Raw genomic sequence first — 15,982 nt, forward strand, 5'->3', positions numbered from 1 at the left:
TCACAAAATCAGAGCCAATGCTACATGTCTGTACAAATTCATTAATTGAAGTGAACAAATATACTTGAAATTATGAATCCTTCAATAAATATAATGTTTGGTCTATTGACTTTACCATGTACTAGATTATTAATGTTTCCTGATATTGTTAAGGCGTATAGTTTGTTGAACTTGTATAAATAGTAGTTGAAATTGGACTTTATAAAGTTGGCATAATTTGGCTAAAAGGAATCACATGTTTAGGAAGTGTATCATTAGGCCTATAGACAAAGTTTCACCATTCACCTTAATACCGTATGTTATTCAAGTTCAAGTAAAATAGATTAAAATATATGCAGGACAACATGAACAAATGGCAAATATTTTGCTATCTAAAATAAAGGGACGTACAACAGGATATTAAAGGCCAATTTACACAGATGGAAAACTGCGTAGCTGTTCCTACATAGAATCTATGTCTACCCTGAGCGGAGATCGCCCGTCCGCTCCGCTTTTTGTGTAAATGCAGTCATAAGAAATAACATAGATTCTATATTTTTATTATCGTTACCTCTCTGTGTAAATTGGCCTTTAGGCAAAATAAGCAGAACTATATCTGCACCTGAGGTAATTTTAGGCTAAATAAATTTGGGCAAACAGCCAAGGCAAACAATAATATTGACCATGTTTACAGGATTTTTTAAACCATAGAAGTTATTTTATTTTTAGAACCAAGCGTTTGTGAGACAAACAATGGTGGATGCCAACATATATGCAACAAGGCAAACTCTGACGCGTACTGCTCATGCCATCTTGGATTCGAACTGAATGAAGATGGGAAAGGTTGCCAAGGTAATTGTCCATTTTCTTGCCAATTTTTCGTTTAAAAATCATCTTTTTAACTAACAGGAAATTGCTTTAAAAGCGTTTGATATCAATTTTTAGACATTCTGGCAATTGTTATGATATTATTTTAATATTATTCTTTATGTGTAGTTGGAGTTAAATAAATTAGAAAGAATTAATACACATTTTTAAAATTAATAATAATAATAATTTATTTGCATCTTCAATTCGGTTATACTTTTATGTTGTTATGCATATGCAATGTTTATGTCTTGAAACTTTAAATCAACACCAAGTGTACAACCATACCAAGTGTACACGCACCAAGTGCACACCTGCACCAATTGCACTCATACCAAGTGAATACACGAACCAGGTGTACACGTGCCAAAAAACCTGCACCAATTGCAACTGCACAAAGTGTACACCTGAACAAATTGTACCCGCACTGATTGACCACAAAAATTTCCACCCGCACAAAGTGTACACATGCACCAAGTAAATGTAAGTTAAATTTGCTGTAATTGGCCTAAATGAATATATTTTTTGTTGTAGACATTGACGAGTGCTCACGAGCACCATCACCGTATGATATCCATAGCAACCAATGCAATCAACATTGCATTAACACACCAGGAAGTTATTACTGCGACTGTGAGGAAGGCTTTGAGCTAAGCCCAAATGCTAGAGTTTGTAAAGGTAAAGTAATGGTCCTTATTCTATTCAATATGTTTTATTGATTTATTCTTTATACTGAGAAGCCTATTCAGTAGTAAATCTACTGTTCTCCCACAGTGCCCAGTATGTGTGGATGACAGTGGCTGTACTAGTACACCAGGGTATTAAACCCACTACCCGTTTCGAAGGATGTTCTAGGTTCTTTAAAGTGCGTAGCTAGCTGTGTACACTGGACCTATGATTTATAGTCACCAGAACCATGGAGCGAGTGAGCCTCGAACCCTTGCCCCGATGTTATAGCTCCGTAATTATAGTTCCACTGTCTTAACTGCTTGGCCGCTCACTCAATCATGTGTCTTAGCTGGTAACCTGGAAACCAACTCAGGAAAAAAGAGGGCCAGCAACGTTAACATTTGTGGGCTGCTGCAAAAGTAGGATATACAGGCTTCACTGTCGAGGAAATACAGACATGTATGCAGGATAGAAGTCAATCGGAAGACGCTAGATAGATAAATTAAATATTCTCATACTGTAGGCCTACATTTAAAAGTAACACATCCAAATGCCAACTTCAAGTCAATGGCTACCAGATGTCTCTGTGAGACGGTTATTTGAACCAATACCAGAGTACCAGTATGTTATTTTAATGTCCTATTAAATTCGTAATTTATCTTTCTAATTGTTAACAATTTCCATAAGTACCATAACAATATTAAAAACAAAAGAAATTGTAGTGTATTATATTTGATACAGGGTATATAGCATAGTAAAACTTTTTTTAAAGAAATAATTTGTTAAAGATATATTTATACCACTCACTTTTGTTTCCTTTTGTTAAATGGGCCATTTTTACTTGGAATTGGATGTTTTCATATGTTTCAGATATCGATGAGTGTGCGTCTCAACTGCGCTTGCAATGCGATCAAGAATGTGTCAACTTTGCTGGTGGATACCGATGCCAATGCTCTGAGGGATACAGTAAACAAGAGGATGGTTGCCAGGATATTGATGAGTGTGAACCCAATCCTGAAGATTGTCACACATGTACAAATCTCCCTGGAAGGTCAGTTTTACTACAAGTTAAGGGCCAACTAATCTTTCTGGAATTTTTCCAAGTTTTTTCAAATTATAAACATGTTTTGATTTTTTTTTAAATATATAGTTATTTTTGGCACATAGTTTGGTACTGTATCTTGGCAACTGGTAGAAAAATTGGCTTAAAAGTTGCTTTGTGGTAATTTAATGAGTATCTGTGGCATGCTATTTTTTGGTGACCGCAACTTGTATCATGAAAATAGTTGTGATGACTTATTGGAAGATAAAGTTGCAATAGAGTGTTTATGTTTCCATGTTGACTATAATCGAAATCCAAGTAATTTTATTATTTCTCTCAAGTACACAACAAAAGCAAGATATGAAGCAACAACAATTCTATAAAAAATAATAAGTCCTTAATATAGATAACGCAAATATTTATTGGTCCTTAATATAGATAACGCAAATATTTGTACTTTAAGTAATAAATATTTATAAATCATTAAGATATTCATATTCAATAAAACATCAAATCTGGATTACCTCAAGATCACCAATCATATCAAAAACAACTATCAGACTATATGTTTTTGTGCTAAAATGATTTGATTTGATTTGAAAAATCATTATAAAAATACCTATAAAATAATAACTACTGGTAGGTAAAGTCGAAACCTAAGCTAATGCTAACGGTCGTGGTGCCCATCTCCATTTCTTTAGCGTTTGGGCTAGACTCAACTAAGTGTGTATGTTTGTGGGGGTACGCCACTCCTCCCGCACAAACGAGTCTGATTTACCTTCCCAGTACTTTTTACATACCGGTACCCATTTCTATCACCTGGGTGGAGAGGAACAATGTGGATAAAGAATCTTGCTCAAGGACTCAACACTGCAGTGACCGAGCCGGGGCTTGAACCGACAACCTCTTGATTGCAAGTCCAATGCTCTAACCACTGCACCACAGTGATCCAACTACTGACATTACAGAAAAATGTAGCAGGTTTTCGAGGATAGCCCAAAAAACGTTTTAACTTATTTCCATTATGATGCTTTTATAATCTAAACACATGGTTTGGATAACACAACTCTAAAGATTTAGAGTTGACTTAATATAATACTAAAATTGCGAAATGTTCCATTTCAGTTTTAATTGTGAGTGTAATGAGGGGTTCGTTCCAAATGGCAATGACACCAGCTGCCTGGACATTAACGAATGCATGCGAAACAACGGTGGATGTCAGCACGTTTGCACAAACTATCCTGGTACACATGAGTGTCGTTGCCGAACAGGATTCCGGGGTACCGATCGTACAAACAGCGTCTGCGTTGACATAAATGAATGCCGGGAATCTGATAACAACAAAGGGCCGTGTAATCACAGATGTAAAAATAATATAGGTTAGTTAAATTCATTCAAGTTTGTCCCTCAAAAACATAAAGATTAAAGTTTATTTATTTTAATGATTCCACATATTTCAAAATTATGTTACCATAAAAAACATTCCTAAATTTTTTAAACTATACTCATTTAAATCGTCTTCTCCATTCTATCCATTATTTAGTCAACATAGCAGTTGAAATGTCACAGGCATATTTCAAGTTCTGAGGGAGTGCATCAGCCCCTCTACAAGTTGGATTTTCAAATACTCTAACCAGGCCGACTCCAGGCTATTGTTTAACACAACATTTGTCATCCTCTTTACAATGCTGGATCCATCCCTGAATAGTTGGGTTATTATTATTTTCTTACCAATACCTCTCTTTTCTGATCCTTATTACCATTTTATGAATCAAATTAAATATTGTTTTCCTCTCTTTTTTCACATAGGATCTTTCAAGTGTCTTTGTGATGAGGGATATTTCTTAAATCAAGATGATGTCACATGTCTTGATATTGACGAGTGTTTAGAAGATAATGGCGATTGCTCACAACAGTGTACCAACACCCCAGGATCATACTCATGCCAGTAAATATCATTCCTAAAACAGTAGAACTCTTATTAAAGGGACACCATATGGACTCGGTTTCCCCTGAATAAGAGCTTTCCTTATCGTGTTAAATGTTCATTGTTTCTTTCCTTGGAGTGTGACTGTCCCCTTAATAGTTCCTACTGTGAATCAAGTCAATGAATTGAGCTTATTTTTGAGATACCAACGGAATGCAAATTTTCCTCTTCGATTCATATCCTACCTATCCTAAACTTACCACAAACCATTGATAAACACGTCCATGAAACTAACTATTGTACATTTTTTTGTTTTATGTATGCTTTCGACACAGCTGTAATTAACCTCCAGTAAATGAAGTACTGATACTTTTCTCTATCGCACACAAAGTGACAAAAATTGTCCTTCGATTGACATTTTGTTATAGTATTGGTGTTAATCTTCCTACATTAAGAAAAATGCTTAGGGCTAAAATATGTTTCCACTTTTGTTTTTTTTAGATGTTTCCCAGGATATGAACTAACTGAAGACGGGCTAGAGTGTGTTGATGTAAATGAGTGTATTAACAATAGGAATGGGTGTGATGTCTCGGAGAATGCAATCTGTATCAACACACAGGGCAACTATACATGTGGTTGTCCACTGGGCTATGAGCCTTACCAATGGCTTCATTGTCAAGGTAGGTAGGCTAGGGTTAGGCTACATTCAGTGTAAATGTGAAGGCTTGTAAGAAGCTGTACTGAGTCTGCTTTACAATGGCTTCATTGTCAAGGTAGGTAGGCTAGGGTTAGGCTACATTCAGTGTAAATGTAAAGGCTTGTTAGAAGCTGTACAGAGTCTGCTTTACAATGGCTTATTGTCAAGGTAGGTAGGCTAGGGTTAGGCTACATTCAGTGTAAATGTGAAGGCTTGTTAGAAGCTGTACTGAATCTGCTTTACAATGGCTTATTGTCAATGTACAATAGTAGGTATGATAACTTGAGGCTGGATTCAGTTTATAAATGTGGAATGGATGTCATTTCGTAGAACCCCTACTACAGTACTGTGACTGTCTGAGGCTGTTCTGTAACTGCCTTGCAATGACTCCAGTGTCAATATAGGTAAAATAACATGAAGCTACAGATACAGAGCAATATGTCACAACCTAATGCTGTTATAGGATGACATTCTGTGCCATAGTTCTAAAGCAAATAAAATTAAATCAAATCAATTATCACTGTGGAGCAGGCAAACAATGACAAAGAAACATATTTTTAAATCATACTAAGTTGTTACTTTGCTGTGCCATAGAAAAATACAGGTCTTTAATCGTGTGCAACGCGACTCTACAGCTCACTTTGTCGGTCGGTTGGTTGGTCAGTAAACACTAACTTGTATATGGTCTTGTCTTGATATCAGTTTCATCTAGCTAAGTCAATTTTTTACAGTATATTCCTTATGGCCAGGAATCGTTTATTTTTTACTAAAATTTGAGCACGCGACTGCAGCCATGTATATGGCCTTGTTTTTAAACAAACAATATTATTCTGATTTTCAGATTTTGATGAGTGTGAACATGAAAGAATACACAACTGTGAACAGACCTGTAACAATACAGTAGGAAGGTACAGTAGAGAACTATTTTGTGTCAAAGGTTACAAAAATCATCAGAATGGGTTTATGTTCTATGGAACACGATATCTCTAATTTTATAGTTACTCTTTCAAAAACCTAAGAATGCCATAAGTTTGAATCCTCTCTAGTTGTTCTGTCTTTGACTTTGTATTTGGTTTTTTTATCCCATGATTTCTGACCCGATTTCTAAACCCTTATACTGTATCAGCAGTGGACTACATGTTTCTTCTGGCACAACCTTCTGACATCAAATTCATAGAGTAACATCCGAAATATGATGATACTGTACAGATGTGAAATATATGACATTTTCTTTTTTTTTTTAGTTACTTCTGTTCTTGCAATTCAGGATACAAAGAGGTTGCAGGAGGTGGCAACTGCGAAGGTGATTATAAACTTACAACTTTTCAAATAAAATTACAGTAATATTGTATAGATATATGAATGAATGAGAATTATGAATGTATGTACGAGATGATCTACTTCTCATGAGTATGCAACATCCTTGTTATCTTCTGCTTCATGCTGAGTAAGCATAGGTGGTGTTCACGTCTGACATTTTCTTGCCTGGTTCCTTTTGATTTCTTTGGCTTGCCTGTTTTCCAAGAGAGACACTACCCACAATAATAAACCATGACCTTAAGAAACTAAATATCCAGCAGACAGACAGCAGCCAAATTTAAAATATACAATGATATAGAAAAGCTAATGAAAAAGTGCAATGGATAGGAAACACTGGATGAACCTTGTCAAGGAAGTGGAGCAGCTGAAACAGAGAGATTTCTCATGATGTCAGTCATTAGTTTTTTTAAAATTTCATTTGCAAGAATAGTTTTTGATTGCTTCTATTTCAGATATCGATGAATGTCAGCAGGATCTCTGTGATCACAATGAACTGTGTATTAACACCGATGGCGGCTTCCTGTGTTTATGTCGCAGTGGTTACTTTCTCCTAGAGGATAACGTATCATGTTCGGACATCAACGAATGTGCAGATAACAATGGTGGATGCGAGCATAAGTGTATCAACGATAAAGGAGGGCAAGTCTAATATATTTTTCATATTTGAATCTCGTTGCGACTGGTTGTATTGCACAATAAATAGTTGTGTCCAAAACATTGTGATCGAAAGATTTTACCACTAAACAAGATGATTGCAAGCATTCACACATGTTTATACATCGTCACTTTGTTCATTGTCAATTTGGTAAAAGCTCTCAAAATGCGATGCGTGTCTGAACAGGGTTAACATATACTTGAGTGTGGTACAATGCTTTATTCATTGAACTCAAATTTGGTGCTATTTTATAATTATTTCTTTTTGTATTGCAGGCATCGATGTGAATGTTTTTCTGGGTTTGAACTTGAAGAAGATGGTCAAGCATGTGTTGGTAAGTATATATTTATTATAAGTGTGTTTATTATTATGTTGAAAAAACTAGCTTCAGCTTCAGAACAAATATAGGAAACTTCCGACCTGATCTATGTGCTGAAGCAGCTCAAATTCAAGGGTAGTACAAAAGAACAATTTAACCATTTTGAAATAAAGACCAGGAGAAGCATACCATTTTTAGTCACATGCAACGTGACTCTACAGCTCACTATGTCGGTCGGTCAGTCAGTCGGTCAGTAAAAGCTATATGAGCACGCGACTGCAGTCATGTAAGCAGCCCTATTAAGTTGGGATCTCTGTTTCACTACTTAAAAACCTTTCTCCCTATTAAAAAAGAGTAATGGGTCTACCATTGTCACTATTTTGTGTTTTTTTCATGTAAGAATTTAACATATGTTTAATATTCATTCTTATTTCAGATACAAATGAGTGTTTAACAGGAGCTGCGTGTTGCAGCCAGATGGATAATTGTGTGAATCTTGAAGGCGGTTACACTTGTAGCTGTAGCCATGGTTACTATATCGCAGCTGATAACTGCACTTGTCTTGGTAAGAACCATTTTTACTACGAAGTTTTTGGATTTTCATTAAATTTCTTTTTGCTTAATTTTCCATTTTTACTTTTTTCTCGTTAGATATTGATGAATGTGACATATCAAATGCACGATGTGACCATCTTTGCACCAACACACCTGGTGGATTCCAGTAAGTAATTAATTAAATATGGCTTCATATTGCAGTGTAGATCTAGTTGATTTTGTGTATGCATGATAGGATTGAGGTGGTGGGTTCACCAAGCTTAGATTCTTAACTTGTTCCAACCAGTCCAGTCTAATCAGTCCAAACTTGTTTCAACTAGTTCAAACTTTTTCCTAGCAATCTAAACTTGTTCCAACCAGTCCAAACTTGATCAAACCAGTCTAAACTTGTTCCAAACAGTCTAAACTTGTTCCAACCAGTTCAAATTTATTTCTCCCAGTCCAACTGGTTCCTAATATAAACTTGTTCCAACCAGTCGAAACTTCAATCAGTCTAATTTTGTTCCTCCTTCTAAATTTGTTCACCTAGTCTAAACTTGTTTCAGTAGTCTGATCTTGTTTTGCCTTGTATGAAATGTGTCAACAAATAATGATAATGCACTATCTAATCTAGATATATTGTACTGAGACTAATTTTATTAAAAATATTATTAATATTTACTTTGCAGTTGTGGTTGTAATGATGGTTATATTGTAGATGAGATGGATGCCACCAAGTGTGTGGACATTAATGAGTGTTTACTGGTAAGTCAACACAAAACTAATGGTTGTGTTATTAATAGTAAATGATATTAAAAATTACATTAAAGTGTACTCAATCATGAACTTGAGTGGAGTTGTGGCTTTGTGGTTATGATGCTTGGCTACCACTCCAAGGGTCCTGGGTTCAAGTCCTGTCACATGTCAGGATTTTTTCTAAGGACCAAATTCTTTAGTGTTGTATTGCACTAGAACTTACTGGCAAGGAGCCGATTATTATGCTCTGGATAATTTTCATCATTTTTAATTAAGTAATTTTATTATTTTTGTAGGAGAGAATAAATTGTCAACATGAATGTATTAATTTTGGTGGTGGATATAACTGTACATGCCGTGACAACTTCAAACTGATGGGTGATGGACAGACATGTCAACGTAAGCATATATTCCAACTGTCCCACTTTCAAGAAGTCTTTACACTTGTAAATACTTGTTATACTGTCACTAACGGTTCTAGGACACCTACCCCCTAGACAGTTATCCCCCGGATGTTTACCACCCGGACAACTACCCCCTTAGGACAACTACCCCCCGGACAACTACCCCCCGGACAACTACCCCCCGGACAACTACCCCCTTAGGACAACTACCCCCTTAGGATAACAACCCCCCGGACAACTACCTCCCGGACAACCACCCCCTTAGGATAACCACCCCCTTAGGATAACTACCCCCCGGGTAACTACCCCCCGGTCAACTACCCCCGGTCAACTACCCCCCCCCCCCTCCTCCCATCCAAAAGTAGACAAATATATATGTTTTTAACGGGTGTTTCGAAACTAGAGACCCGAGACCAGAGACCTGACACGAGACCCAATACGAAAAGGGAGACCTATATTTGGGTCTCCCTTTTCGTATATTAGGGTCTCCCTTTTCGTATAGTGTGGTCTCTCTTTTCGTATAGTGGGGTCTCCCTTTTCTTATAGTGGGTCTCCCTTTTCGTATATTTGGGTCTCCCATTTTGTATATTTGGGTCTCCCTTTCGTATAATTGGGTCTCTCTTTTTGTATATTTAGGTCTCCCTTTTCGTATATTAGGGTCTCCCTTTTCGTATAGTGGGGTCTCCCTTTTCGTATAGTGGGGTCTCCCTTTTCGTACGTGGGTCTCTCTTTTCGTATATTTTGGTCTCCCTTTTCGTATTGGGTCTCTGGTCTCGGGTCTCTAGTTTCGAAACACCCGTTTTTAACCGATTATTCTGTTTAACAGCACGCTAGACCCTAGATGTGCTAGATTTAATGTACCGTATTTATAGAAAAAACGGCCTGGGCTGTTTATTGTTTAGGTGGTTTTTAGGTGGACATTTATTGGAAGAAAGTTGTTTATTCAATGGGAGGGGGTATAATCTAATGGAAATAGACGCCAATTATTCCATATGATGTTTCATGGGAGTGACATGGTCACCGTTTATTTGAGGGGAATTTATTTAAAGATCGACATTTATTCGGTGAGTGAACATTGAGGTCAAATATCAAAAGTGATATTATTCTTCAAGTGTACAAAAATACATATATGACAAATTTGAGACAAAAATTAATTCTTTTAAGACCAGTGGTTATCGAAGCATTGTCCTGACGCAAAAATTATTATTATTATTAGCGAACCCAGTCTTTACAGTAAATACAGGGAGTACTATATAATACGTTCGACTATCCTATGATCATGTGTGACAATCTTCAGTTTATACCAGGCTATATTTATGTTCAATCTTTTACTTTTGTTTACAATAATGAATAGTAATTCGCCAAAGTAACGAATTAAAATATAGTTATTAATTCCTATTATACACTGTTGCAGAGTCAGGTTGTTGAATGGTCTGGGTGGTTAGGGTGTTCTAAAGGGATAGTTTTCTGGGTGGTAATTGTCCGGGGGGTAATTGTCCGGGGGGTAATTGTTCCTAGGGGGTAATTGTCCGGGGGGTAGTTGTCCGGGGGGTAGTTGTCCAGGGGGTAGTTGTCCAGGGGGTAGTTGTCCTAAGGGGGTTTTTGTCCTAAGGTTGTAGTTGTCCGGGGGGTATTTGTCCGGGGGATAGTTGTCCTAAAGGGGTAGTTGTCCTAAGGGGGTAGTGGTCCAGGTGGTGGTTGTCCGGGGGGTAGTTGTCCGGGGGGTAAATGTCCAGGGGGTGAATATCCGGATACGGTCACAAACAACCCAGAAAAAAAATAGTTTTGAAATAAAGATTATCAGTTGATACTATATGAATGCCTTTTTGGTTAATCTTAAATTAAAAGCTTAAATTTGGAAGTAAAGTTTATTTTTTTACCAACATCAACTATCTATTAAAAGGAGACAATTTTTTATTTTAATTACTTTTTTCTCACAGCCTGTCCCACGTGTGAAGATTTTGAGGGATTAAAGGACACATTAGCTGATATGCAAGCATTTATTAAGAGTTTAGAACAAGTCGTACTTGATCAAAAGACAAAGAATGTACAACTAGAAAACCGGGTATATATCATTTTTTGTTTGAATTTAACACAAAGTAAGTTTGTATTATGTACAGTCAACTCTCCCAATGTAGAAACCGGAAACTCTTTCAAAACCAGACTTTTCTTGAGGTCCAACAGGTCCCAAATTAATTTTTGCCATAAAAACCACATTCCGAATACCAGACTTTCCTGAAAACCGAACATATTGCCGCAGCCCAAGGTTGTCTGGTATTGGGAGAGTATTCAAGAGCCTGGTCTAAACTTGACCACCAATACTGTGTTTGCCAACCTGTGGTGCCAGGTCTTTGAATCTTTAAAACTGCCATCTCTGCTAGTGGAGACTGTCATCATCTGTAGGATCACATAATTACAAGGACTATTATTTGAGTCGCTGAGGTAAAAAAAAACCGGCAAACTGGTTTGTCAAGAGTTCCATAGCCTAGCTTCTTCAAACTGCAGTTTGTTAAAGATGTCAACAGGTTTACACTGGAAATCTTTGAATATTTTAAAGGGAAAATGTGATTGTTGAATATGACTATAAGCTCATATGGAAAAGATTTGCGATCAGACTTGAACATACTATGAAAGCTCAGTGGTCAAATGGTAGGGTGGCGGCATATCAAGCAAAAGAGTATAAATCCAATCATTTTGAAGTTTTTGGTCGATTATTCAGTCTTCTTATCCTATTACATTATTAAAACGTAAATTAAAATATATTTCTATTTCGGTTTATTTAGATCAAAGAACTTGAAAATTGGAAAAGTGAAGTAGCAGAAAACAACGAGCCCTCAGTTGACCTTCCACAGATCATTGACCGACCAGTGAATATACCAAAATCGATAGATTCCAGAACGGAGAATGTATGAATCGGCAATTATGCAAATGATGCAATTATGTATATAGTAATATTTGAATACTATTAGAGTACTGTAAAATCTCAAAAAGATGGGCTTCTTTTTTTTTAAAAGAGTCCTAGAAAATGAAGAAGCCCATGGGCTTCTTTTCGAGGTTTTATGGTATGTAAAGAGGATGTAAATTTGTGAATATAATTATTATAAGTTAATAGGTGTTGCAGGGAGAAGGAAATGAAGTCTTTGTACGTTTAAATGAGTGTAAGGGAAAGAAGAACGGCAAATTATCAACTTGAGGTGATTAGGATAGCAAAATCGCATGTAAAGATGCAGCTAAAATGAACTCGAAAAATTTGATTTGGTTTTAATAAATTATGTTTGAAATTTCTCTTTGGATATATCATGAAAGTCAATTTACTTTTTGTGCTAAGTTTCCACTACTAGCATCAGCAGCATTGTTCACGCGAGTGACGTGTTGATTGTTTACCATCACTCAGTCCGTCTTGGTGTAGCATCACCACTTGTTCTTGTGTGAGCTTTTCGCTGGTGTCCCCCTATAGTTGTGTTCTGGGTGCAACTAAAACTAAATACATTATGAACTATTACTTTTGCGAGTTCAAAAATTGCCGGATCCACTCCTGAAAGGAGAGGAAGGCATTCAACAATAACGCAAGGATGTAAGCGTAACGTAAAAGAGTGACCAATCATCCTGATAATAGAGAGCCTTTGGTTTGCGACAACCGGGGAACTAGGAATGTTAATCAAGTGTGCACGTGTAGGAACATTGGGATGTGCTGCCTCACTGGTTTCCTCTAAGAAGTCTTTGCTAAATTCTAATCCACAAAGCAACCACACAATTTGTAGTTCCTAGGTATAGTAACAAATCAAAAGGTCCCTGGCTAAGAGCCTGTTATGAATTTTTTAAGCTATGTCTACACTATCAAACTAGTTTGACACATACAGTGTGATGTGCCCAAATATGGTAGTGATATTCCCAAATATGGTAGTGATATGACATCATCATGCCCATATATGTGCACATCACATTTTTTTTGTAACATAAAGTTTGATTTAGACAGAGCTTTAAATATCTACTTTTTTTTAAACATTTTTTTAGGATAGAGGCAATGTCAGTGTAAACAAGTGATGTGTAATGTGAAAAGATAGGATTATGAAATTTGTTTTGATGAATTAGTTTTAGTTTGTGTAAATTATGTTCAAATTCATTCTGATTGAGGTACTGAATGCGTGACCTTTCATTTCTACCTCAAAACTGTCTTCAAATAATTATGTTCAAACTCTGCGAAACTGTCTTTTAAATATTTAATGAAATTCATCAAACATTGAATATTTTTTTTTAATTTCAGGAATTTCACGCAGCTTAAAGTGAATGTAGCTTTTTTTAGACATTTTATTTTTTATGCTAAAAAACATCCTTTGTTTTAAATTGTACATCTAAATAAAAGCATGATAATATATGTAATAATTTTAGCTTATAAATGTGTAGAAATGTAGAAAAATAAATAATATGTTTGAGGTGATGTTTGTGTATGATATTAGAATTTTGTAAAACACTAAAACTAAAAAATGTATAAATTGTTCATATACAAACTATTACTATATTAATACTGTATACGCATTCTTGTCAGGATGATAATTTTATGTAAGCATTTTAAGAATAAAATTTATTTTGTTCTATAGAATAATCTTTTAGGGATTTAAATGTTAGAAATTATCTTAATAATTGAATTTTATTTTCAAGTCAAGTATCATTTATTATCATTTGTTTTAAGAAAAAAAATAGAAATTTTGTTTTCTCTGTTGGCGGAGCACAATATCCAACGGACACAACACGATATACATATTTTTATATAATAAACAAATGAAATAAGAATTTATTTTTTTTTAAAGTAAATACTGTATGTCCATTGTATTTTTTTATATATGTTAACTAAAATGCCAATGTTTTCATTTCATTTATTTATTTCACTTTACAAATATATTAATATAAAGTGGAGGAGCCTAAAAGAAAGCAAAGCTTGTGGTGAATGGCTCCTCAAAACAAAAAAATAAAATATAAATAATATAATTCAAATAGAAACTCCAAAAAACAACAATTTAACTAATCTTTTCTCTAACACATAAATTTAACATGTTTAAAACTAAAAAACAAGTAAAAAATAGATTATATGAATTATTTAAGAAATATCCAAATATGTAAATAATAAAAGAACCTTCAACCAATAATAGTTTAAATTGACGTTTAAATAAAGCAGAATTATGAGATTTTTTAATGTATGAATTATTATTTAAAATTGTCAATTTATATGGATAATACCTGGTTCACACTAGAGACGCAATGCAAGGATGTAAGCACAATGTAAGTAAATCGACCAATCACAAGCGATGGATCATCTGAACTGTCGCTTGTGATTGGTCAATTCACTTGCATTGGGTCTATGTCCTTGTATTGCATCCTAGTGTGAACCAGGTTTATTAGACTCCATTTATTCATTTTAATTGTAGATGCTATTAAGCTCTGTTTCTTGAAATCAGTGTTCTTAGGTCCTTCACTATACAACACTCTAACACAGATCATTTTTAATTGACAGCATCTAAATCAATGTGCTTAATATAGGTGCCATGTGACCCTTGTTTTCACTCTTAATACTTAGTTCTCACTAGATGCAACACAGGGACGTAGACATAATGCAACTTGAGTTTACCAATGAAAAGTGAAAATGGGAATAATCCATATATGTAATTGGTCAAATCACTTGCGTTGTGTTTACATCTTTGCGTTGCGTCCCAGTGCTAACCAAGCTTTAGAAACATTTTGGTGTTTTTTTGTACAACATGGTAATGATTGCAAATTCTGATACACATGTTATTTATTATACTGTACGTGCCTACAAAGTTGATAAAAAGTAACTGTAATTTAAAGCCCGGGATTCTCATCAGATCACCGAAGTTAAGCAGCATTGGACCTGGTTAGAGCTTGGATGGAAGATCATAAAACTAATTGACATTGTTGTTCTTGACAGACATTGACCATAGTAATAATAAATAGAAAATTGCTAGGAATTATTTTTAAAGCTAGAATCTATTGTTTTTTTTTTGAAGATTTGTTTTATTTTTATGCACATGCTACTATTTTATACTTTAAAAGGAGTGGTGCAGACAGTTATAATAAATGTTGAACTTGAATATAATATTTTGAATTATTTTGTGTCATTTGTGTGTGTGCCCATAGATACTGTAAATAGTAATTTGAAATGTTGCCCAAATACTTTTTAGACGTTAGTGTTTGTAAATTCTTCTAAATGGAGTACAGTCTGGGATTTTAGCTATTTGGCTAGTAGGCCTAATATGTGACAATTTCGACATTTAAACAAAAAACAGAATAAACTTTTTTTAAATAAAGCATTTTTAAAGTTAAAATGGATACAATAATTTTTTTCCCACATACATAAGATCCATACATTTACAATTTTTTTTTATTTATCGGACAAAAAACATGGATTAATAAACTAAACCATTTAAATTTCATTACATTTTAGATAGATTATTTTTAAGATATTTAGTTTCAAAATAATGTTTTCTTTTTCTTTATTTAAAAAAATATGTATTATGTATTCCTGTCTTGAAATATTTTAGTGAAATTTTAATTTTGAATAATATTTTACCAAAATAAAAACTAAAATTTTATGCAATAGTTTAATCTAATTATAGTTCCATGGTTTAATTACACAAATTATATAGATAATATTTCGTATCCTGTCAAAAAACGCAATAAAAAGGCGTGGACTATTTACTTTATAGAGGGCGCTATATCAAAACACAGAAAGTGTAGAAGTAATAAAGATGGCTCAGTCACTTTCCGACGAAGAGTTTAATCGAATGCAAGTAAGCTACT

General features: G+C 34.8%; 2 protein-coding genes across 4 annotated transcripts in view; both read left to right on the plus strand.

The window, feature by feature from the left end:
* Positions 1-15,287, plus strand: part of LOC140058771 (uncharacterized) — a 40,717-nt gene extending 25,430 nt beyond the window's left edge. Inside the window, exons 12-27 of the mRNA XM_072104511.1 lie at positions 709-831; positions 1,381-1,524; positions 2,386-2,566; positions 3,683-3,936; positions 4,367-4,505; positions 4,986-5,164; positions 6,023-6,089; positions 6,426-6,484; positions 6,954-7,140; positions 7,432-7,490; positions 7,912-8,040; positions 8,127-8,196; positions 8,699-8,774; positions 9,062-9,164; positions 11,110-11,234; positions 11,953-15,287. Coding sequence (XP_071960612.1) covers positions 709-831; positions 1,381-1,524; positions 2,386-2,566; positions 3,683-3,936; positions 4,367-4,505; positions 4,986-5,164; positions 6,023-6,089; positions 6,426-6,484; positions 6,954-7,140; positions 7,432-7,490; positions 7,912-8,040; positions 8,127-8,196; positions 8,699-8,774; positions 9,062-9,164; positions 11,110-11,234; positions 11,953-12,081 — 2,024 coding nt within the window. The 3' untranslated portion in view covers positions 12,082-15,287. The remainder of the gene's footprint in view (positions 1-708; positions 832-1,380; positions 1,525-2,385; positions 2,567-3,682; positions 3,937-4,366; positions 4,506-4,985; positions 5,165-6,022; positions 6,090-6,425; positions 6,485-6,953; positions 7,141-7,431; positions 7,491-7,911; positions 8,041-8,126; positions 8,197-8,698; positions 8,775-9,061; positions 9,165-11,109; positions 11,235-11,952) is intronic.
* Positions 15,288-15,923: 636 nt separating this feature from the next.
* LOC140058773 (GRIP1-associated protein 1-like) overlaps positions 15,924-15,982 on the plus strand; it is a 35,959-nt gene continuing 35,900 nt past the window's right edge. For all 3 annotated transcript variants that reach the window (XR_011847055.1, XM_072104515.1, XM_072104516.1), the window contains exon 1: positions 15,924-15,972. Coding sequence is in view for 2 of the 3 variants with exons in the window: in XM_072104515.1 (XP_071960616.1) it covers positions 15,931-15,972 (42 nt within the window). In the remaining variant the exon portion in view is untranslated. The remainder of the gene's footprint in view (positions 15,973-15,982) is intronic.

This window comes from Antedon mediterranea, chromosome 9 (genome assembly GCF_964355755.1).
Source record: "Antedon mediterranea chromosome 9, ecAntMedi1.1, whole genome shotgun sequence".
Taxonomy (NCBI): domain Eukaryota; kingdom Metazoa; phylum Echinodermata; class Crinoidea; order Comatulida; family Antedonidae; genus Antedon; species Antedon mediterranea.